This window comes from Stegostoma tigrinum, chromosome 6 (genome assembly GCF_030684315.1).
Source record: "Stegostoma tigrinum isolate sSteTig4 chromosome 6, sSteTig4.hap1, whole genome shotgun sequence".
NCBI lineage: Eukaryota > Metazoa > Chordata > Chondrichthyes > Orectolobiformes > Stegostomatidae > Stegostoma > Stegostoma tigrinum.
In genome coordinates this window covers 95384628-95410548 of record NC_081359.1, presented here as the reverse complement: position 1 = coordinate 95410548, position 25921 = coordinate 95384628, and the positions used below count along the sequence as shown (strand labels likewise).

The following is a 25921-nucleotide window of genomic DNA, read 5'->3' as shown; positions in this document are numbered from 1 at the left end:
ATGAGGCACAGGTACTGGGACAGTCACAGCAGTTACCTGTCACATACCTACCACCCCCTAATGCTGCAGATATGCTGCTGCTGATGAAGGTGGCCACACAGAGAAAAGAGTTGGGAAGACATAGCTACAGTTGTCTTGGCTCTAAACATGGGCTACTAAAGGGAGCATCAGAAACCATTGACCTGTGGTCTCCTGAAAGTTTCTCCTTCAGAATTTATTTCTGTTTTGTTCAATTTAGGCTTATATTCAACTAGTGATTGAGCATCAACAGCAGTGAAGCTGGCCCTGCCATCAGCATTCCTTCAAAAATTTCAATTATTCAAACACATTTCAAGATCACCTCCAGTGAATCTTCAATTTTTCTTTGCCCTTTCTGTGGCTCCTTGTATTTTTGTTGCAATGAAACTTGTGAATGGAATGATTTGCAGCTAGGAGATTAGATTTTAAGGGCGGCACAGTGGCACAGTGGATAGCACTGCTGCCTTATAGTACCAGGGACCTGGGTTTGATTCCACCCTTGGGCGACTGTCTGTGTGGAGTTTGCACATTCTCTCCATGTCTGCATGTCCCGAAGCTTAGGTTTCCTCCCACAGTTCAAAAGATATGCAGGTTAGGTAGATTGACCATGCTAAATTGCTCATAGTATCCAGTAATGTGCAGGCTACGTGGATTAGCCATGGGAAATGCAAGAATACAGGGACAATGCAAGGGGTTGGGTCTGGTTGGGATGTTCTTCAGAGCAGTTGGTGTGGATTTGATAGACCGAATGATCTGCTTCCATACCATAGGAATTCCATGATATTTGAGTGATCTGCATTCAAAGGGCTGTGATGTAATGTACACATCAATGGAAATGTGTCACTATGGAAGTCAGATCTTTGGCAGAATTATCCAGAGATCAGATTAGATGTGAAGGGATGTCGTAATGTAATTTTTTAAAAATGGGGAAAATTAAAGTGCTGCTCAACATAGGTTGACAAAAGCTCAAAAAGCCACTGGAATGGCACTACAGAGAACAAACAAAGAACAAATAACATTACAGCACAGGAACAGGCCCCTACACCAACCAAGTCGGTGCCAATTCCTCATCTTTATTTAGATCTGCTACTTCTTCCCCATGCATGGTGTCTATCACTCTGTTTGCCTCACATTCATGTGTCTATCAAGCTTTGCCCTAAACACTGCTAATGTGCCTGTTTCCACCACCTCCACAAGCAGTGCATTCCAGGCATCCACCATCCTTGGTATGAAAAATTTTCCGCACGCTTCTTCCCTAAAATTCCTTCTCACACCTTGACCCTGTGCCCTGTTGTAGCATTTATGTAATGCTTTAATGCAGTGAAACGTCCACAATATCGTACATCCACAAACGATCATCCACTCCGCCCACCACAGACACTCAATAACAGCAGTGTGTACTATCTACAAGATGTACTGAAGAGATTCACCAAAGACCCTTACACAGTGCCTTTCAAACCCATGACCACTACCATCTAGAAGGACAAGGGCAGCAGATTTTTATTTATTCACTCATGAGATGTGGGTGTCATTGGCTGGCCAGCAATTATTGCCTGTCCCTAATTTCCTTTGAACTGAATGGCTTGCTAGGCCATTTCAGAGGGCAGTTGAGAGTCAACCATATTGCTTTGGGTCTGGAGTCATATATAGGCTAGACCAGGTGATTTCCTTCCCGAAAGAATATTAGTGAACCAGATGGGTTTTTCTGACGATCCACAATGGTTTCATGGTCATCAGTAGATTCTTAATTTGAGATTATTATTGAATTCAAATTCCACCATCTGCCATGGTGGGATTCAAACCTGGTCTGCAGAACATTGACTGGGTCTCTGGATTAATAATCTAGCAATAACACCACTATGCCATCCCCTCCCTACATGGGAATACCACCACCCGCAATTTCCTTCCAAGCCATTCAGCATCCTGTCTTGGAAATTTTGGCACTGTTGCTGTGTCAAAATCCTGGAATTCCCTCCTTAATGGCATTGTGGGCCTATCTGCAATAGCTGTTCAAGAAAGCAGCGCATCACCACAAGGGGAACTTGGGGCAGGCAATAAATGCCGCCTCAGTCAACGATGCCCACACCCTGCACAAACATCCCAAGGAGCATTCGAAACAGTATAGGTTACCAGTGCTTGTAAAAGAGGGAGTTTCATTTGTTTAGGAGGTGAACAGAGAGCTCATTGGGTGCTCACTGCAATTAAAGAATTGTTCCTTGATGAGACACTGAACTAATTGGGCCTCTAATCACTAGAGTTTAGGGAGCTGAGAGGTATTCTTATGGAAACATTCAAGATTAGGAAAGTGCTCGTTAGGGTGGGATAGTGAGAAGATGCTTAGCCTTGTCGGGAAATCTGGAGGACCTTGCCACAGTTTCAGGCTCAGGTCTGAGAAGAGAAATTTTTTTCACTCAAATGGTTTGAATCTTTGAAATTCTTAAACCTTGGAGGATTTTGGTGTGTTAACACTAAGTAAGTATCAGTTTGACAAATTCTTGGTTTCTCAAGGAATTAAGGGATCGAGAACCCAGGCAAGAAAATGGAATTGAAGCTGGAGATCAACCATTACACTGAATGGAGAAGCAGGCTCACAGGACCTACTCCTGGTCTATTTCTTTTCGTAGTTCTTATGTTCTTATCTTCTTAAACAGGATTTCAAGGAATAGGGAGAGTGGAGAGACTTAGGGAAGGAATTCCAGTACTTATGGCCTTGACAGTTGAAGGTATGCCATTAATGGTGGACCAACGAGGTTTGAAGATGCAGAAGAGTTCAGAAGTGGAGGCTGTGTAGTATGGAGATGATTACAATGATAGAGAGGCCCAGTAATAATTTGTAAATGAGAAAGACAATTTAAAAATTTGTGCATTGCCACACTAAAAACCAATTTAGGTCAGCAAACACAGGGCTGAATAATTAGTGTGAGCTAAAATGCAGAGAGCAGTGTTTTGGATGAGCTCAAAGGGCTGAGGGACTAGACTGGGGGAGGTCATTAGAATTCTTGAGATGATGCTGCATAAGTGGTTGCAAAATGAGTCTATCACGCTGTGCCCCCACTACACTACTGTAAAAGAAGGTCATGTTACCAGTCACACTTATTGCAATTGCATTTGCTAGCCCTACAGCACATGATAGGAATGGTTATCTTAAGAGTAGATGGTGTAACTGTGCTTGAGGTTGTCTGTTGATGTTGATACTGCAAAAGTAATTCTTCATGGTGAGTGCCAAGTTGGTACTCCTAGGCCTGCAGATATTTTTGAAGGGATGCTCACAGAGTAGCTGGTCAGAATAATGATCACTGTGACATGCCTTGATTCAGGCTGCACCTTCAGAAACTTGGGTGTATAGCATGAATCATTAGGGTTGGGTTTTGTCGTTCATTTTCCTCTGTATATTAATGCTTTAGGATCTTTTGATTGGCTGCTGTCCATCCAACAAATCCTTTATTTCATCTGAAAAGACCATTTTAAGGGTATGTCAATATTTGTCACTCATTCTTTCAAAATATGAGCTAGCAGGCATGTGTTGAAGCAGATGAGGTTGTTTAGCATAACTTCTAGAAGATTTAATACTTAGCAGCAACGCAAGTGTATTCACAAAGATTCCATTTCCTTGTTGTTACACACTGCAAGTGGGAAAATTACCAGCGAAGAAAGGTGGGGATAATTCTCCAGGTTTCAAGTTTCAGATACATCTTTTTTGTGTAAGCATGAAAGCAGAAAATTTTGTGAGTTAAATTCTGACAACGGTTCCCAACTTCTGATCACACTGAAGCCAACATCAGTTCCCTTTATTTTATCCAGCTGACTTGATATCAGTCAAGGAGTCTTGTCTGCCAAGGAGTAATATTTCCCAAGAGTCAGTGGATCCCAGCTCAGAGGCAAATGCATGTAAAATGGAAATAATCTTGACAGAGTTCTGACAAATTTAATGGAATTCCATGCTTCTGGCATTTATTTTGATTGGCTTGACAATCATGATATTTTGAGAGCCATACAGTCAGAGAGTTAAGCAGCATGGAAGCAGATCCTTTGGTCCACCTCGTCCATGACCACTGGTTATCCGAAATTAATTTAGCCCCATTTGTCAGCATTTGGCCCATTCCAACTAAACCCTTCTTATTCATGTACCCATCCAGATGCCTTTTAAATGTTGGAATTGTACCAGCCTCCACCATCTCCTCCCGCAGCATGTTCCATATACGCACCGCCCTTTCACAGGGAAAAGACCCTAACCACACCCCTAATGATTTTAGACACCTCTGTAAGGTCGTTCCAAGCCTCCCATACTCCAGAGAAACTAGCCCTATATATTCAACCTCTCCCTATAGCTCAAGCCCTCCAACTCTGGCAACATTCTTGTGAATCTTTTCTGAACCCTGTCAAGCTTCACAAAATCTTTCCTATAACAGGGTTTGATTGTCTTTGTTTGGGTAGATTCAAGATGCATGTCATTGCAACGGCTGACGTTTTCACAGTCACCTTTAGCCAGAAATACAAAGTGGATGATGCATCTCAACCTCCTCCTGAGGGTGCCTAGATTATAGACATCAGCCTTCAATCAGTTTGGTTCAGTCTGCATAGTAACAAGTTTATTGTTAAACCTGTTGGTTATGACTATGACCCAGATAACATTCCAGCTCTAATGCTGGAGACTTATGCAGTGAAACTACTGACATCCCTCAGAAAGCCACCTGGTACAGATACAACATTGGCATCTATATGATAATCTGGAAATTCACACAGATACATTCTGTCCACTGAATTAAAATTCTGCAAGTCCCTCCCTATTAGCATGAAGCACACAATATAGAAAACATCATCTCTAAAAGCTCTCAATATCTTCTCAAAGGTCGTTAGGAATGGGCAATAAATGTTGACAGTGCCAGTGGAACCCACACTCCATGGTTTTTTTTAAAGAAACAAAGGTTGGAATAGGGTAGAACCACTCTGTTCATCAATGGTATCAACATGAGTGGAAAACATTCAAATTCTTGGGTCTATGACCAAATATAAGTCATTCCTTCATGATAGCTTGAAATTATGAATCCTATTGGCTCTTCAGCCTTTCCTTCCTTTTACCGTCAGCAGCTTTTAGAACTCAAGGTTTTTCTTTTATGATTGTGCCTCCTGACACCCTTGAAAGGCTAGCATTGTGACTGTGGAAGGTAGAGCCATAGAGTCATACAGCATGGAAACAGACCCTTCAGTCCAAACAGCCCATGCCAACCATAATCCCAAACTAGTCCCTGCTGCCTGCACTTGGCCCATATCCCTCCAAACTTTTCTTTCTCATGTACTTTTCAAATGTCTTCTGAATGTTGTCACTGAACCTGCATCCACCACTTCCTCTGGACGTTCATTCCAGACATGAACCAGTCTCTGTGTAAAATGTTACCCCTTGTGTCCTTTTTAAATCTCTCTGCCCTTACCTTAAAAATATGCTCCTTTGTCTTTAAATCCCCCACCATTCAGCTTATCTATGCCCCTCAGGATTTTATAAACCTCTATAAGGTCACCCCTCAACCTCCTATGTTCCAGTGAAAAATATCCCAGCCTAGACAGCCTCTCCCTATAACTCAGACCTCCCATTCCTGACAACATCCTGGTAAATCTTTTCTGAGCCCTCTCCAATTTAGTAACATCTTCCTGCAACAGGCTGACCAGAAATGGACACTGTACTCCAGAAGAGGCCTCATCAATGCCCTGTATAATCTCAATATGAGATCCCAACTGCAACTCAGATGTGTGCGTAATGAAGGCAAGCTGGCTAAATGCCCTCTTAGAGATAATGGGAACTGCAGATGCTGGAGAATCCAAGAAAACAAAGTGTAGAGCTGGATGAACACAGCCGGCCAAGTAGCATCTCAGGAACAGAAAAGCTGACATTTCGGGCCCGGGAAGGGTCTAAGCCCGAAACGTCAGCTTTTGTGGTGCTAAGATGCTGCTTGGCCTGCTGTGTTCATCTAGCTCTACACTTTGTTATCTCTAAATGCCCTCTACAAAGTACCCAGTCTACGTGTGATGCAAACTCCAAAACAATTACGTCCCTGAACACCTAGGTCTCTCTGTTCTAAAGCACTACTCAAAGCTCTACACTTAATTGTAGAAGTTCTGCCCTTGTTTGTTTTACCAAAATGCAATACCACCTGCTTATCCCCAGCTCATTGACCCAATCAATCAAGATCTCTTTGTAATCTCTGATAAGATATTGATTCCAGAGTTGAGGGGGTTGGCTTATGAGGAGAGACTGAATAGATTGGGATTATATTCATTAGAATTCAGAAGACTGAGGGATGATCTTATAGAAACACACAAAATTATGAAGGGAATAGAGAAGATAGATAGAAAGGATGTTCCCACAGGAAGGTGAAGCTAGGGCAAGAGGGCATAGCCTCAAGATTAGAGGGTGCAGATTTAGGACTGAATTGAGAAGGAACTTCTTCACCCAGAGGGTTGATAATCTATGGAATTCCTTGCTCAGTGAAGTAGTTGACGCTACTTCAGTAAATGTTTTTAAAGCTGAGGTAGATTTTTTTTGAACAATTAAGGAATTAAGTGATACGGTGAGAACGTGGGTAAGTGGATCTGATTCCACGAAAAGATCAACCATGATCTTATTAAATGGCGGAGCGGGCTCGAAGGGCCGAACGGCCTACTCCTGCTCCTAGTTATTATGTTCTTATAAGCTTCTTCACTGTCTGCTATACCACCAATTTCGGTGTGATCTGCAAACTTACTAACCATGTCTTCTCTAAGTCCTGCACTTACACATGCTTTGTGAAACAGCCAGTAAAAAAGAGAATGGGGCCACTTAAATAAGCACAATAACTATGAGTAAATGGGATGGAATGATATCACTGCCATGGGTCCTATGTACATATCTTGAGAGCTCTTTGGGGTCTCATTCGATAATATTTTTTTATTTTCTCATGGAATGTAGATATCCAGCATTTATTACCCATCCTTAATTGCCTAGAAGACAGACAGAAGTCAAGCACTTTGATCATAGAATCCCTACCATGTGCAAACAGGCCCTTCGACCCAACAAGTCCACACTGACCCACAGAGCATCCCACCCAGACCCATCCCCCTGTAACCCACCTAACCTACACATCCCTGAACACTATGGGCAATTTAGCATGGCCAATCTACCTAGCCTGCACATGTTTGAGCTGTGGGAAGAAACTGGAGCACCCAGAAGAAACCTGTGCAGACACAGGGAGAATGTGCAAACTCCACACAGACAGCTGCCTGAGGATAGAATTGAACCTGAGCCCATCGTACTGTGAGGCAGCTTTGCTAACCACTGTGTGACTGTGTCACCGAAGTAGAAACAGCCACATAAGCTTCCAGTCAGAACACAAAGCATTGAACTCATAGCTCGAGTTGTACAGACTTGGATTGCTGTGGGACTGGAGTGACATGTAGGCCAGATCAGGTAAAGATGGCAGGTTTCCTTCCCTAAAGGATGAAGGTAAATCAGATGGACTTTTATGACAATGAACAGTGGTCACCATTAGGCTAGCTTTTTTATTTCCAGCTTTTTTTATATTGCACATGGCTGTTACCATATGGCATGGCAGCATTCCAACACCTGTTCCTAGAACGTTATTCTGGGTGCTCTGGATTTCTAGTCCAGTGACATTATTACCATTTCCCCATTGTTTACCCATTGTTTGCCAGTCTACTTTGCCTGGGCTTTTCTATAGTGCTGGCCCTCACAACTGTTGATAGATTTGTCAATGAAATCAGAATCCATAATCCAACACTGAAATCAATCTCATACCAAAATTGGCCGAGGAAATATTTGTTTACACAAAATATAATAGGCATCCTCCTGCATTTTTCTGGAGTGCTGTTGACTTCTGAGCTATTTCATCAGAGAAGGAGTGTTCAAGACTGTAAGTGTAAATGAAAATCATGACATTTTCAACCTTCCTCAGAATGCTACCTACAGTTGAATCACATCTGGAGATGGGAGAAAATACTTTGAGGGTCAGAGAGGCGAGAAGGATCCACTCTTATTCTGGCCTTTGGCAGGGAGTCAATGAGCAGTCAGTATCCATGCAGAATGCCAGGAGATGGAAGCGGGCAACATTCCTGGAGCAACCTTTAAGGGGAATCAACAGCAAAAGCATGATAAGTGAAAAGAAATTATACCTCTCACTTGATACTGAAGTTGCACCAGGATTGTATATCCCTTCCCACCATTAGTAGATAGCAGATGAAAAATGATCGTAAATCAATTCCGCTCTCGAATCGATCTCAGTAACAACAACCCATGCAAGTAAAACTGCCTTAACAAAACAGGAAGGAACGCTAAAATTTCATGAGGGATAATTTTGAGGTTATACGTTGAAAAGAAATAGGCAGCAGCAATGCGAAGCATCTCACCTTCTCACAGCCTTGATATGAGCAAGCTAGCCTGCACAATATTGTGCTGGCTTGATGTTGGCGCATGCTCATGTCTTCCCACCCTATGGCTAACAAGATCTCGCATTTTGGACAAAAATCTGCTCAAGTAACGGAGCTAAAGCATTTGATGGTTTACAATGGCTGATCAAACAACCAATACATGCTCCAGATATTTTTCTCTTAAACTGCATGTTCCCCCTTGGAGACTTGAAGATACTGCCTTCAGCTTTCAAAAGAGCAACATGGCATGGATTGCTTAAAGGCAAAATAATGCAGATGCTAGGAATCTAAAATAAAAACAGAAAGTGCCGGAGAAACTTATCTGGCAGCATCTATGAAGAGCAAAGAGTTAATGCTTTGAGTCTAGTGTGACTCTTCTTCAGATCTCTGTTTACCTCTCCATGGATACGGCAAGACTTACTGAGCTTCTCCAGCATTTTCCATTTCTATTTTGGTATAAGTCACTTTCAAAATTTTCCTTTTGTACAATGATGTGCCTGAGATGACTCTGGCTGACATATATGTGTTGAAAGTGGCAGGACAGATTGACAGCTTGGGAATTAAAGTGGTGTCCTAGGATCCATTAATGGGGAGATCAAGTAGTAAAGCAAAGAAACTACGCAAAAAATGCCCTTTGGGTCCTCCCCCCTTTACAAAGGATGTGAAGGCAGTAGACAGAATGTAAAAAAAACACAAGAAAGTCTCCAGGGATGAAGAACTTTAGTTACTGAGGCAGATCAGAGAATTTGGGATTGTTTTCCTTAGAGAAGGAGGTGGAGAGTAGACTTGATAGAGATGTACAAAATCAGAAGTTGTCTGGTCAGAGCAGGTAAGGAGAAATTGTTTCCACAGGTGAAAGGATCAAGAGCCAGGGAGCACCGATTTATGGTAATTGGCAAAAGAAGCAATGGTGACCGGAGGAAAAATGTTTTCATTTAGTGAGTAATTAAGTTCTGGAATGCATTGCCTTTCAGCGCGATAGAAGCAGGTTCATCTGAAGAATTCAGGTGGAAATTAAATTCTGATTTGAAAGGATAAAACTTGCATGGTCATCCACAGAAAGAGAGGGGAATGGCACTAAGTCAATTGCTTCTTCACAAAACAATCTTTTCTGTGCTCCATGCCAGTCTGTACCTGTGATTGCAAACTCACCATATTAGTCAACACAAAAATACCTGAGACCTCTTTGCCACGCATTACATTAGTATGCCAACACACTGTGACCTGATTCACTGTTATTGTTTCTTTATCCAAGTAAAAGTGGTTCTCCAATAACCAGAGCTGTCAGTGCTGTGGAATCTGCCTACTAATGTTGCAGAGAGTATTCCACAGCTGTACCAGCATCAGCCAAACATAACTGCACACGGATGTGCTTGCAAATAAACAATGTTAGAGTCTGGACCAGCTCTGGAGGCTGTACGTAAATCTTGAGAAAATGGAGACCAGAAATAAGACACACGTTGTTGTCTTGAGAGATGTCAGGGAAACCACCTGTTCAGGGAGAATGAAAGCTGCCTTAGAGCTCTACAGTTAAAGTCCTCAATTTAGTGTTTCTGGAGCAGTTTGTTCACTGTCTTGATGACAGTGATGCAACTTTTCACCATAGCAACCACAGGATCCATAGCAACCCTCTCTCACCCACAGAAATCACAGCAGAAATCTAGAATGCCTGATCTAGCTGTACTTGTTGGTTTGCTTTGTTTTTCTTTCAGTAATTTCATTATTTTATTTCTTTCCTTTTCCAGCCCAGCTGGCTAATGGACAAGCAGGACAGGCTAATAAAAAAAAAGTCTTCAAAGACCTTTCACCAATCACTGTGCAATCCCAGAAAAGATGGAGCCAACACTGCAGTACTCCTGAGGGTTTAATTCCTTCTGTGATCTATTTTTAGCTCATTGGTTTGCATTAACTTCTTGCCTCAAGTATTTTAATGCAGTCTTGAACCCTTTCAAAATAAATGGGCTGACTGTGTAGAATATCATAGGCAGGAAGCTAATATCAAGCACTCTAACATCAGAACAGAGAGAATTAAACCCAAAGGAATCTGTACACTCAATAGGTCACAACCTTAGGCATCTCACCGCAATACTTGGTTTCAGTCTTCTTGCACAGTGTAAGGACCACTTCAATTAATTTCAGGGAAGAAAAATCAATTCTGTACCTCAACATACATTGATGTTATAATTATATTAACAACAGCTATTTATTTGACATTGGTTTATTGATTGCAATGAAAATACCTGTGTGGGAATATGAAAATACCTGCCCCTTCATTGGGAGTTTGCACACTTCCCCATTAAAATGAAAGCTGAAGGCAGAAGAATGCGTCCCAAATTCTTCGTGTCAATGGGCACCCTGATGGTGAAGTTTTCTTTTCAATAATTGATGCCCTTGGCCTTCCAGTTCTGTGCTTGCTGTGACAACAGTTACGCAGTAGTTTACTTTGATGGATAAAAAATGTGCGGAATTGGAAAGCATCATGTTTGCTCAGAAGTCATTTATTACAGAAAGTAGCTTTGTTCTATCTTTAAGCAGCCAAAACAATGTTTATGAATGCTTGATAATAGTTTTTATTATGTTTCCATTAATGAGATACAATGGTTAGCATTGTCCTATTCCACATGAGTAATGCTCCGCTAATGCATTTTAGGGCTCTTGCTCTGAAGTGAAGCCTCTGTGATCTTACCCCTCCATCTTTTGGCTAGCTCTGAGCCAAAGTTTTCACTATCAGTAATTCTGGCACAGATCTGATCTGATGAGCAATTCACCTTTCTTAGCCACACAACCAACATTTGTTCATTGCAATTTGGGAGTTCTTTTCCAAAACTCTCATCCTGCCAATACCCTTTTCCTAACTTGAAATGATTCCTCAACCTAGTTAGATATTTGGCCGCTTCCCCAGCTCTGCTCTGAGCGCCTGGCTATAACACAGGAACATAAGGAGGCCACTCAGCCCCTTGAGCCAGTTCTACCATTCAGGAACAAAAACAGGGATTGCTGGAAAAGCTCAGCAGGTCTGGCAGTATCTGTGGAGAGAAATCGGAATTAATGTTTCGGGTCAAGTGATGTTTCTTCAGAATCATTCAGGTGGGTCACTGCTAATGTATATAAGGATACCATCAACTCAACTTGATTCCATTATTGTCTTCTCCAGCAAAAATCCATGGTCACAGTTTTTGTAATGCTTAATTGATCCCTTTGGCCCCACATCCTGACCCCACTGCCTCAACTGAAAATAGTTCAAGCCTTTCAGGTTTGAAATAGTGTGTCATTTTTCATCATGAAAATTAATTTCTGGTGAGCTTCTGATAAGGAATTTCAGTCATAAAAAGGAATTAAGTGCTTATTGTCGATTAGGACTGTTAGTCAGGCTCACAGCATGCTGTACTTGTGTGTGCTGGAAGATACATTTTTAATACAGAAAGCCCTGTTTCTTTGCAGAGAGAGAGAGCATGTTCAGTTACTCAGGTAGCAAAATAGATGACAGATATTCTCTGGTTAATTTCTCAGGCCAATCCCTTGACTAATCAGAGCCAACTTTTCTTGTTTAAAGTGTTTAGAAAGAACACATACATGACAGTTAACTGTCAGTCATTTTACCTGGTGCATTCTCCATGGCAACACCTCTACTAATTAGACTTCAGTTGCCAACCAATCAGGACTTTTTCCTTGCAAACTGGATACATGTATTGTTTTCTCATTGATATTTCTTGTGTATTGTCCTGATGAGTATAAGATTTTTAAATAAATAACGTAGTGTGTCTTTTCAGCAATAATTTCTATACTACCAAATGAATAAATACTTGTATATATTCAGACCAGATGACACCTCCGTTCACTTTTCCTGTGGGTGTACTTTTGAGGCTACCCCAGTGAATGTAGACTGTCACTGGTTATATTTCTAATATTAAATGACATTTTCCTTATTTATTTTCCCAGGTGCGTACCCGAGGCTGTCATTGAGCTTCAGGTTAAAGAGAAACATTGGCTATTTCATTCTTCAAACATACATGCCATCCATACTGATTACAATTCTTTCCTGGGTGTCATTTTGGATCAATTATGATGCTTCAGCTGCAAGGGTTGCTTTAGGTAAGTGCTATCCGAGGATGGAAAAAAAAATGCACTTTATTTCAATAACTGCCATAGGCAGGCAGAATGAAATATATTTGCTGACATTTTAGCACGTGATTCACGGCATAATAAACAATAGAAGGCTGTGAATAGCTCTATCATGATCCTTTTAAACTGGTAACTTTTAAATGTGGAATGATTGCTCTGTAGGAGTTGCATCAACTCCTCTTTATATTGATAACTTACAGTATATTTGACATGTAATTACTAGTTCAGTCACGTTTTAACTGGTGCTCTGAAGGTTCTCAAAAGAGCGGAGCTTAACATTTTTATTCACTCATGAGATGTGAGTGTCCCTGGTGAGGCATTTATTGCCCATTGATCTGCAGAAACTGGTGAAGAACTACCTTCTTGAACCATTGCAGCCTTTGGGGTGTAGAGACATTCATAATGCTGTTAGGGAGGGAGTTCCGGGATTTCAGACCAACAGCAGCAAAGGAATGGCAATATTGTCCCAAGTCAAGATGTCGTTTAGCTTGGAAGAGAGCTTGTGGATAGTGGTGCTCACGTGCATCCGCTGCCCTAGGTCTGGGAGGTCAAGATCATAGGTTTGGAAGGAGCTGTTGAAAGCTTTTGAAAGTGCATCCAGTAGGTGGTGCATTGGCTGACACTGTGCATCTGTGATAAAAGGAGTGAATGTTGAAAGTAGTGGATGCAGTGTCAAGCAAGTGGGCTGCTTTGGCCTGGACGGTGTCAAGCTTATTCAGAATTGTTGGAGCAACAGTCATTAAGAAAGTAGGGTGTATTCCATCACACTCCTGACCTCTGCTCTGTAGGTGGTAGCCAGGGTTTGGGGAGTCAAGAAGTGAGTTGCTTGTTGCAAAATTCCCTGCCATAAATCAGTCCTTATAACTACTTTATGATTTTGGCATGTCTAGTTAAATTTCTGTTCAATGGTAGCCCCCATTAGTGAAGGAACATCAAGGGGTGGTGGTTAAGTTCTCATTTATTGGTGATTTGTCATAGCTTGGCACATGTGTGACATGAATGTTACTTAATCAGCTCTGAGGTACTCTTGGTGTTGGACATTGAATGTCCCTGCCTATAGTATGTCATGTGCCTTTTTCATCCACTGTGCTTCATTCAAATGGTGTGAAACATGGAGGAGCACTGACTCATCAACCAGAATGGTTCAGTTGACCTTAATACAACTGCCTGTTACCAGATGTTATGATGTCGGTGATCAATGTTGAGGACTCCCTGGGAAACTTCTTCCTGAATGTATGGCACTTTGCCACCACCTCTGGTAATTTCATTTTGCTGGTGGGTCAGGACATACCACGTGTAGTGATGGTGGTGTTTGGGGCATTGGCTATCAGGTATAATTCTTGAGTATGCTTATGTCAGGGTGTTGCTTGACTTGTCTGTGAACCATCCCTCCAAGGTTGACAAATGCCCCCAGATGTTGGTACGGTAGATTTTGCAGTTTTGACAGAGCTGTATGTGTCGCCTGTGCAGACGGGCCATTGGGGAAGGTTATAAAGAGTGTATTTCAACAATTCCAAATCAATAACCATAAACTCTGTTGTCAGGCCAATATTTTGAAATTAGAGGTCAGAATAGACAACCAAGAAATCTACATACCTGTGGTTGGATTGAAGAAAATTGTTTGAGGAAGGTTAATGGACATTTAAACGTGCTATTTCATCTGGAAGGGAGGTGATCAGTATCGGATGGCATGATGAGATAATATTAACAAATTCAAGATATATTGCATGTTTTGTTAAAAGAATAAAATTTATAATTGTGACTTATTATTGTGTTTTTCCATTTTCTACATTGTGTTAAAGAGGATTGTTGCCTTTCAATAGGAGGGAAGTTGTTAAATTTGAGAGAGTGCAGAAAAGATGTACAAGGATGTTGCCAGGACTGAAGGGTTTGAGCTCTAGGGAGGGGCTGAATAGGCTGGGGCTTTTTTCCCCGGAGCAATTGAGACTGAAGGGTAAACTTTAAATGAATCAGGTAATCCACTGCCTACTGAAGACCAGACGTGCAGCATTCAAGTCAGGATGACCCAGACTATTACAGGAAATCCAGGTATGAGCCCTGCAAAGCCATCAGGGAGGCCAAGAGGCAGTACGAGACCAAGCTAGGGGCCCAAACCAACTCTACAGACTCTAGCCGCCTATGGCAAAGCCTAAAAAATATTATGGGATACAAAATGGAGCAGAGCAAAATGGCGAACAAAGCCATCTCCCTCCCTGATGCGCTCAACGCTTTCTATGCTCAGTTTGAGCAGAATGCCCCTGGCATGGCAACACCTGCCCTGACAGCCCTGGACACATCTATTCCCTTGGTCACCGCTGCTGACATCAGATCAATCTTCCTTGGAGTTAACCTAAGGAAAGCAACAGGCCCGGACGGTGTCACTCAGATCCTGTGTGGACCAACTGGTGGAGGTATTCACCAACATCTTTAACCTCTCCCTCCTACAAGCCAAAGTCCCCACCTGCTTCAAGAAGATCACCATCATCCCTATAATTAAGAAAGCGCATGCAGTGTGCCTGAATGACTATCACCCAATGACTATGACCTCAATAATCATGAAGTGCTTCAAAAGGCTAGTCATGGCCCACATCAACTCTAGTCTCCCAGCCTGCCTCCATTCCCTACAGTTTGCTGACTGACATAACAGGTCCACAGCAGATGCCATGTCCCTAGCCCTGCACTCATCCCTGGAGCATCTGGATAACAAAGATACTGATGTCAGACTCCTGTTCATTGACTACAGCTCCGCCTTCAACACCATTATCCCCTCCAGACTGATCTCAAAACTCCACAACCTCAGTCTTGGCTCTACCCTCTGCAACGGATCCTCAGCTTTCTGACCCATAGGCCGCAATCAGTGAGGATAGGTAACTGCACCTCCCCCACAGTAACACTTATCATTGGAGCCTCCCAAGGATGCATCCTCAGCCCCCTACTGCACTCCCTGTAAGACCACGACTGTGTTGCCAAATTCCAAATAATTGCCATTTACAAGTTCACTGTTGACAACAGCATGGTAGGAATAATTTTGAACAACTATGCGTCAAACACAGAAGGGAGATAGAGGGCTTGGTGATGTGGTGCAAAGAGAACAACCCCTCTCTCAACATTGACAAAACTAAAGAGCTAATCATCAACTTCAGAAAGAAAGGAAGAGAACATATCCCCATTTACTTCAATAGAACTGAGTTTGAGACAGTAGAGAGCTTGGAGTAACAATAACCAGCAACCTGTCCTGGACTTCCCACATGGATGTGCACAGTCAAGAAGGCACAATAACACCTCTTCTTCCTCAGATATTTCAGGAAATTTGGCATGTCCAGAAGGACCCTGACCAACTTCTACAGATGCATAATCGATAGCATTCTGTCCGGGCGCATAACGGCCTGGTGTAACAAAAGCACTGCCCAGGACCATAAGGAACTACAGAAGGTGGTATGTGTAGCCCAGACCATCACGGAAACCAGCCTTCCATCCATGGACTCCATTTACACAGTTCACTGCTGTAGAAAGGCTGCCAGCATCATCAAAGACCCATCGCACCCTGGTAATGATCTCCTACAACCTCTTCTGCCAGGTAGAAGATACAGAAGCCTGAACACATACACCAGCAGGTTCAAGAACAGCTTCTTCCCTGCCATTATTAGACTGATGAATAGACTCTGTAGCCTCAAATAATGCTGATCTTACTAATGTTAATCTCACTTCGTACATGTCCTGTGCATTGTAACCTCTGTCCATGTCTTTTTGATCTGTAAGTCCTTACTGACTGGAATCCTTCTGCACTGCTTATAAACAAAGCTTTTCACTTTGGTACACATAACAATCAATCAAACCTTATAGAGGTTTATAAAATCATGACGGGCATGGATAGGGGTAAATAGACAAGGTCCTTTTCCTAAGGTGGGGGTGTCCAAAACTAGAGGGCATAGGTTTAAGGTGAGAGGGGAAAGATTTAAAAAGGACCTGAGGGGTAACTTTTCAATGCAGTGGGTGGTGCATGTATGGATCGAGCTACCAGAGGAAGTGATGGAGGTGGGTACAATTACACCATTTAAGAGGTACCTGAATGAGTATATTAATTGGAAGGGTTTAGAGGGATGAGGGCCAAATGCTGGCACATGAGATTGGATCAGATTGGAGTGTCTGGTCAGCATGGATGAGTTGGACAGAAGGCCTGTTTCTGTGCTGTATGAATCTATGACTCTAATTGAATGCCTTATACATTAAATCATAATATTGCTCAAAAAGGCAGCAATAGTCAAGTTTCTATACCACAAAGTGACTACATAAAACTTGATGAAACCCTACTTCCACTACTCCACCAGATCCCACATTGAGCCAGGAGGTGCATTGCTGTACTTACCTGCTCTACGTTGAGGATACCATATTTTTAAGAGCCTGTTTCTTGGTGGCAGACTATAGTGGTCCCTTTAAAGAGAATGTTCAGTGCCATTCATGACTTTTCCGATATATCCAGATAATGACCACCTCCAACAACAATGCATGTATATGCTTCCCAACTCCCCTGACATTCAATGGCAGTACTGTAGCTGAATTTTCACTACCAATTTCCTGGACATGGCCATTGACCAGAAGCTGAACTGGACTAGCATACAGGTAATAAAATGTGAGGCTGGGTGAACACAGCAGGCCCAGCAGCATCTCAGGAGCACAAAAGCTGACGTTTTGGGCCTAGACCCTTCATCAGAGAGGGGAATGGGGTGAGGGTTCTGGAATAAATAGGGAGAGAGGGGGAGGCGGCCCGAAGATGGAGAGAAAAGAAGATAGGTGGAGAGGAGAGTATAGGTGGGGAAGTAGGGAGGGGATAGGCCAGTCCAGGGAAGACGGACAGGTCAAGGAGGTGGGATGAGGTTAGTAGGTAGGAGATGAAGGTGCGGCTTGGGTGGGAGGAAGGGATGGGTGAGAGGAAGAACAGGTTAGGGAAGCAGAGACAGGCTGGACTGGTTTTGGCAGTTGGTGGAGGGGAAGAGCTGGGCTGGTTGTGTGGTGCAGTGGGGGGAGGGGATGAACTGGGCTGGTTTTGGGATGCGGTGGGGGAAGGCAAGACTTTGAAGCTGGTGAAGTCCACATTGATACCATTGGGCTGCAGGGTTCCCAAGCGGAATATGAGTTGCTGTTCCTGCAACCTTTGGGTGGCATCATTGTGGCACTGCAGGAGGCCCATGATGGACATGTCATCTGAAGAATGGGAGGGGGAGTGGAAATGGTTTGCGACTGGGAGGTGCAGTTGTTTATTGCGAACCAAGCGGAGGTATTCTGCAAAGCGGTCCCCAAGCCTCTGCTTGGTTTCCCCAGTGTAGAGGAAGCCACACCGGGTACAATGGATATAGTATACCACATTGGCAGATGTGCAGGTGAACCTCTGCTTAATATGGAATGTCATCTTGGGGCCTGGGAGAGGGGTGAGGGAGGAGGTGTGGGGGAAAGTGTAGCACTTCCTGCGGTTGCAGGGGAAGGTGCCAGGTGTGGGGCCGACGCCAACGGAACCCCGCCAACGGCCAACGCCGACGGAACCCCGCCTACGGCTGACAACCTTATTGCTCCGCCCACAATCTCCACAGCCAGCAACCCCAGAGAAGACAACCACACTGAGCCCTGCCGCATCTTCACCATCCCCCCAGACCTCCCACTGACTGAGTACAAACGGTCAGTCCTCAGCAAGGGGCTCACCTTTGTTCCCCTACAACCACACATCAATGAATACCAGTCACGGTTGGACATAGAGCAGTTTTTCCGCCGCCTTCGCCTCCATGCTTACTTCGCTAACCGGGAACCTAACCCTCCCTCCACTGACCCCTTCGCCCGCTTCCAACACAAGTCCTCCTCCTGGACACCACCCCCAGGCCTCCTACCCTCCCTCAACCTCTTCATCGCCAACTGCCGTCAAGACATTAACCGCCTCAACCTCTCCACCCCTCTCACCGACTCCAACCTCTCCCCCGCAGAACGGGCAGCCCTCCGCTCCCTCCGCTCCAACCCCAACCTCATGATCAAACCCGCAGACAAGGGAGGCGCAGGGGTAGCATAGCACACTGACCTCTACATCGCCGAGGCCAAACGCCAACTCTCCGACTCCTCCTCCTACTGCCCCCTCTATCATGACCGCACCCCTGAGCACCAAACCATCATCTCCAACACCATTCATGACCTCATCACCTCAGGGGACCTCCGACCCACAGCCTCCAACCTCATTGTTCCCCAACCCCGCACGGCCCGTTTCTATCTCCTTCCCAAAATCCACAAACCTGCCTGCCCTGGTCGACCCATTGTCTCAGCCTGTTCCTGCCCCACCGAACTCATCTCCACCTATCTGGACTCCATTTTCTGCCCTTTGGTCCAGGAACGCCCTACCTACGTCCGTGACACCACCCAAGCCCTCCACCTCCTCCAGAACGTCCAATTCCCTGGCCCCCAACATCTCATTTTCACCATGGACGTCCAGTCCCTATACACCTGTATTCCACATGCAGATGGCCTCAAGGCCCTCCGCTTCTTCCTGTCCCACAGGCCCGACCAGTCCCCCTCCACCGACACCCTCATCCATCTAGCCGAACTCGTCCTCGCCCTCAACAACTGCTCTTTTGATTCCTCCCACTTCCTACAGACAAAGGGGGTGGCCATGGGCACCCGCATGGGCCCCAGCTATGTCTGCCTCTTTGTAGGTTACATGGAACAGTCCCTCTTCCGCACCTACACAGGCCCCAAATCCCACCTCTTCCTCCATTACATTGATGACTGTATCGGCGCCGCCTCTTGCTCCCCAGAGGAGCTCGAACAGTTCATCCACTTCACCACCACCTTCCACCCCAACCTTCAGTTCACCTGGGCCATCTCCAGCACATCCCTCACTTTCCTGGACCTCTCAGTCTCCATCTCAGGAAACCAGCTTGTAACTGATGTCCATTTCAAGCCCACCGACTCCCACAGCTACCTAGAATACACCTCCTCCCACCCACCCTCCTGCAAAAATTCCATCCCCATTCCCAATTCCTCCGCCTCCGCCGCATCTGCTCCCACAATGAGTCATTCCACTCCCCCACATCCCAGATGTCCAAGTTCTTCAAGGACCGCAAACTTCCTCAAACAATGGTCGAGAACGCCCTTGACCACGTCTCCCGCATTTCCCGCAACACATCCCTCACACCCCGCCCCCACCACAACTGCCCAAAGTGGATCCCCCTCGTTCTCACACACCACCTCACCAAACTCCGGATACAACGCATCATCCTCCGACACGTCCGCCATCTACAATCCGACCCCACCACCCAAGACATTTTTCCATCCCCACCCTTGTCTGCTTTCTGGAGAGACCACTTTCTCCGTGACTCCCTTGTTTGCTCCACACTGCCCTCCAACCCCACCACACCCGGCACCTTCCCCTGCAACCGCAGGAAATGCTACACTTGCCCCCACACCTCCTCCCTCACCCCTATCCCAGGGCCCAAGATGACTTTACATATTAAGCAGAGGTTCACCTGCACATCTGCCAATGTGGTACACTGTATCCATTGTACCCGGTGTGGCTTCCTCTACATTGGGGAAACCAAGCGGAGGCTTGGGGACCGCTTTGCAGAACACCTCCGCTCGGTTCACCAGAAACAACTGCACCTCCCAGTCGCAAACCATTTCCACTCCCCCTCCCATTCTTTAGATGACATGTCCATCATGGGCCTCCTGCAGTGCCACAATGATGCCACCCAAAGGTTGCAGGAACAGCAACTCATATTCCGCTTGGGAACCCTGCAGCCCAATGGTATCAATGTGGACTTCACCAGTTTCAAAATCTCGCCTTCCCCCACCGCATCCCAAATCCTGCCCAGTTCGTCCCCTCCCCCCACTGCACCACTCAACCAGCCCAGCTCTTCCCCTCCACCCTCTGCATCCCAAAACCAGTCCAGCCTGTCTCTGCTTCCCTAACCTGTTCTTCCTCTCACCCATCCCTTCCTCCTACCCCAAGCCGCACCTCCATCTCCTACCTACTAACCTCATCCCACCTCCTTGACCTGTCCATCTTCTGTGGACTCACCTATCCTCTCCCTACTTCCCCAACTATACTCTCCTCTCCACCTATCTTCTTTTCTCTCCATCTTCGGTCCGCCTCCCCCTCTCTCCCTATTTATTCCAGAACCCTCACCCCGTTCCCCTCTCTGATGAAGGGTCTAGGCCCGAAACGTCAGCTTTTGTGCTCCTGAGATGCTGCTGGGCCTGCTGTGTTCATCCAGCCTCACATTTTATTATCTTGGATTCTCCAGCATCTGCAGTTCCCATTATCACTAGCATACAGGTATAGTGGCTGCTTGAGCAGGTCAATCGTTTGGAATTCTGTAGCAAGTAAGAATATCGGAACATAGAACTAGTAGCAGGAGTAGGCCATCCGGCCCCTCGAGCTTGCCCTGCCCTTAAATAAGATCATGGCTGATCTTTTTGAGACTCAGCTCCACCTACCTGCCTGCATACCATAACCCTTAATTCCTTTACTGTTCAAAAATTTATCTAGCTTTACCTTAAATGCATTCAGCAAGGTAGCTTCAACTGCTTCACTGGGCAGGGAATTCCACAGATTCACAACCCTTTGGGTGAAGAGGTTCCTCCTGACCTCAGTCCTACATCTGCTTCCCTTTATTTTGAGGCAATGCCCTCTGGACCAAGTTTCAACTGCTAGCGGAAACAACCTCCTTGCCTCCACTTTATCTATTCCCTTCATAATCTTATGTGTTTCTATAAAATCTCCCCTCATTCTTCTGAATTCCAATGAGTATAATCCAAGCCTACTCAGTCTGTCCTCATAATCCAACCCTCTCAACTCTGGAATCAACCGAGTGAATCTCCTCTACATTCCCTCCAGTGCTAGTATATCCTTTCTCAAGTACGGAGACCAAAACTGCATACAGTACTCCAGGTGTGGCCTCACCAACACCCTATACAGCTGCAGCATAGCCTCCCTGTTTTTAAACTCCATCCATCCAGCAATGGCAGCTAAAATTCCATTTGCCTTTTTAACTACCTACTGTACCTGCAATCCCACCTTCAGTGATTCATGCACAAGGACACCCAAGTTCCTCTGCACTGCAGTGTGCTGCAATTTTTTTTACCATTTAAAACATAGTCCATTTTGCTGTTATTCCTACTAAAATGGATGAACTCACACTTATCAACATTGTACTCCATCTGCTAGACCTTTGCCCACTCACTTAGACTATCCATATCCCTCTGCAGCCTTTCAGTGTCTTCTGCACACTTTGCTCTATCACTCATCTTAGTGTCATCTGCAAATTTTGACACACCACACTTCGTCACCAACTCCAAATCATCTATGTAAATTGTAAACAATTGCGGTCCCAACGCTGATCCCTGAGGCACACCACTAGGCACTAACTGCCAACCAGAAAAACACCCATTTACTCCTACCCTTTGTTTTATATGAGTCAACCAATCCTCTATTCATGCCAATACATTACCAGTAATACCATGCAACATTATCTCATGTCGCAGCCTTTGGTGTGGCACCTTGTCAAACGCCTTCTGGAAACCTAGATAAACCACATCCACCTACTTACTACCTGAGTAACCCACCTCCTACCTCCCAGAGTCTTTTCAAGATTTACAAAGCACATTTCAAGAGTGTGATGGAATACTTTCCATTTATATGGATGAGTGTAGCTGCAACAGGAATAAAGAAGCTCCATACTATCCAGGACAAAGTAGCATTCATGATTTTAGATATCCACTCCCTCTGCCTCCAACATACAATGGTCGTAGTGTGTACCACCTGCAAGGTGCATGCAGGAATTTGCCAAGCCTTTTGCTGTCACTTTTTAAAACTAGCAATTAGTGAGGTATGAGTTTTGTGAAGTATGGTTAAAATGTGATCTGGACTCAGTTCAAAAACAGTTATCTTCCAGTGCATAACTTTGGTAGTAGAGGATGGTTGAGTAAAAATGTAAAGTTTTGGAGTTATGATTACCAACTTGTGTTTTCTGAAAGTGAGTCCCACGACCAGTGGAAGAATTAAGTTACTACGTGAACCTGAGTTACTTCCTTATCAAAGAGGAAGCAAGCTATGATCCTGGATCTTGACCCTCTCAGAGTGGGGCGTAATGATTTAAGCATGGTTCAAGATTTGGACAAATTATTAATCCTCACAGATCAAATTTATCCAAAAGGTGATCTGTGGTCCACATCTGAGGCATAGTCAGACTTATAAAGACTGAAGATAGTAGCATGGAAGGGTATGCAATGGAAGATAGTAGGTTGTGTATAATGCTGGGAAATCGCCAAATAAAATTTCTGTAATTTCTGTTGGCATGCAAAGTTATTGGATTGTGTCAACGTATCAAGTGTGAACAGACTTCTTTTTTTAACGGAGTCAAATTTGTGGATAAACATACAGTGCTAGAACAAATATCAGGAGCATGAAACCAAATTCCTAAAAAGAGCATTCCGTTCCAACGCTAGTCATTGCACAAAGGAGGTAATCAGAAAATGCAGGACACAATGATAATAAATTGGTCAGATCAGCTAGATACAGAGCACAGACAGCAGAATGAAAGAGTTGTGACTAATAGACATGAGGACAGGAATGCTATTGACAACTGAGAGGAGAATTTAACATTTGCAAGAAGCAACTGAGTCCCAGAAATGCTCAATGTAGCCCATCAATGTTTCAGGTATGAGTCAAAATGCTATCACGCCCATGAGCTGTGTTAAATGATACAAAGTATATGAAACTAATCATCGGATGAAAACTTCAGAAGAAAAACATGGAGCTCCTGTTCAAAGATAGGGAATTATATTGAATACTAAAAGGTTCAGCCCAAGGATGATTGTGTTGCTGGCAGAGACTTTCAACTGTGCAGCATTGGGCAGTGGATGTCTGTCTATTGTATGTGGAATAGTCTTGCTGAATTGCTAACGAGATTCTAAGTACAAAGGATCAGGACAAATTGAAAAAATTTGCAAGTTTCACCAGTTTCAGATTTGGGGGTAACCACACATTAAATCTTTGAATTCAGTGGTTATACCTTGTAAAATGGCTTGAATCAACAGTTTATGAGCATGTGTGTAGTGTCCAGTGAAATATCCTTTTTGTTATTAAGTACCTCATCATTGAAAAGAGATTAAAGTGAATATGGAAAATGACAAAACTATTGTATTTGGAAAATGTGTATGTTGTATGGTCTTAGAATTGGACCACTATTGTCTACCTTTATTAGACCGTAACCTCTCCACTAAAAAAAAGTTGAAGCCTAGTTATTGATATCAGAGGGTGGAAAGTTAGAAGACATAATGTCCATTGTGTTAAAATTGTAGAGGCAATTTGCTCATGCAACTCTAAAAAGTCAAAAAATTGAGTAAAGCGTACAAGAATAAGAGATGAGGAATACAATCAGTTCATGGAAAAGATGTGATAGATGTGAGATTTGTAAAATGATATCAAAGAACACTGTTACAGCCTACAGTAATTCTGCCCTTAGCAAGAGACTCCAGTGTGGTAGTGACCATTTATATAAGTGAATGTGATAAATGAAAAATTATTTTAGTTTTACATTTTGTAGATTCAGCAACCAGATTTTGCCAGTCAATAATAATACATAATAGAAACAAGAAAATAATTGTAGGTTAAGTAATGGAAAAATGGACTGGACCACTTACACAATTTTTCACGGTTAATGGGTGGTGGGTTGGAAGGTTGCTGATGATGGATTTAGAGATATGTTTGCAAATATGAACATAATTGTTTTGAAAACATCATCAGAAGCCCTTTTAGCAATGGGGTATGTAGGAGGAACCATGCAATAATAGACAAAATTGTTCATAAAATTTTGGCAGATCATTCAAATGGTAAATTATTGTTTAGAATAGTACATAGGAAAATGGTGGGAAAATATAGTTTACATCAGTTTTTGGAAGGAATCCAAAAGTTGCATCAGTAAAAAGTGATCAGCCCTCGGCTTGGAAAGGGATTACAATTAATTTTACTTTGGCAGAGCATTTGAAAGCACAGCATTCATTTAAAGCTGATATCTCGTGAGATATAAGGTGAGGCCATCAAAACCCAGTTTGAATCAGGGTGGTAGGTTTGATATAAAAGCAAGGGACTTAAAGAATAGAGGGACCAGAGGAAGGCTATTGTTAAAGATCGGAAAAGAATAATTGTGCAACATGAGAGATAAACTGTTTGAATATACTCTTTAAGATTGCTTGGTATGGATTACGAATTTTCAGATTCTGAAGTTATAGTTATACAAAATAACAAGGAAGCAGGGCACTCGCAGACCCAAATGTTGCCACAGCTGAGAGGATCAAACCAACCACAATTGACAATTTGTCTGATGATGTACAGATCAATTATGATGGTCAATATGAGGCCATTGGCTGCAAAGGAAATCTACCAAAGTTACATATGACAAGAAGTGATTAGGCAGTGGAGTGAATATTATCAGTAGAGCAGGGAAGGTCAGTGGAAAATGTAAAAGCTGGACTGATGTATAAGATGAGGAGGTTAGGGGCACACACTGGGGACATAAAGTACAAAAATGGAAGGTAGAAAAATGCAGTACAAGGTCAAACAGTGAGTCCTAGAGTGAACATGCTCCAAGAAAGATATCATGAACCACTGGATGAAATTCTATCAGTAAAGGGGGAGACATCAACAGGATCAATCCAGAAAGAACAAGGACAAGATAGAGAATGTAAGTTAACGAGGACCAGCAGAGTTGCACAAAGGCTAGAGGACTGGATGATCAGGAAATCTCAGTAGACGTGGACAAGGTAGGAGACGAATTTCAATAAAAGACACTAAAAAGCAAGAATTTAGGATTGGAGATGAGGCAGTAAAGATCAAATGTAAATTTGTATCAACAATCTTTGTTGAAAAAAATGTTAGTCCCATTGCTATGAGTTAAAATAGGCTTCACAAAAGGAATCGCAGTGGCTTCCAGAACTGAATTGGAAGAATTGAGAAGCCTAGCTGGATAGCTGAAATGATCGGCTATCCAAACAAAGTCAGGTACCACTTTTAAAGTATTGGAGTTGAGTACAACTCCGAAAAAAATTACAAATTGAAAGATATTATTTGAGTAAAGAAAACACTGAAACAAATAAAGATGGGACATTGTGTTTTGCAATTTCCGTCACAGAGAGATACCAGCAGCATGAAACTTGTTTTAAGTAATGCTACTTGTGCAAATCTTAGTTGTTGATTCTGGGTTGTAGGACAGTCTACAGTTTGCTCTATGGGAAAGTGAGGCAAATGTTGCCCTTGAATTTGGGAAGCCAAAAAGATCAAAAGTAATAAAACATACCATAGCAGTGGAGATGCTTGCTTTTGGTGCAGTAATAG

The 25921-nt window shown here is 43.6% G+C and overlaps 1 protein-coding gene across 2 annotated transcripts in view; it reads left to right on the top strand.

Moving 5' to 3' along the window:
- Positions 1 to 25921, top strand: part of gabrb3 (gamma-aminobutyric acid type A receptor subunit beta3) — a 511154-nt gene that overhangs the window by 447227 nt on the left and 38006 nt on the right. For both annotated transcript variants that reach the window (XM_059646784.1, XM_048533130.2), the window contains one exon: positions 12373 to 12525. In XM_059646784.1, the coding sequence (XP_059502767.1) occupies positions 12373 to 12525 (153 nt within the window). The remainder of the gene's footprint in view (positions 1 to 12372; positions 12526 to 25921) is intronic.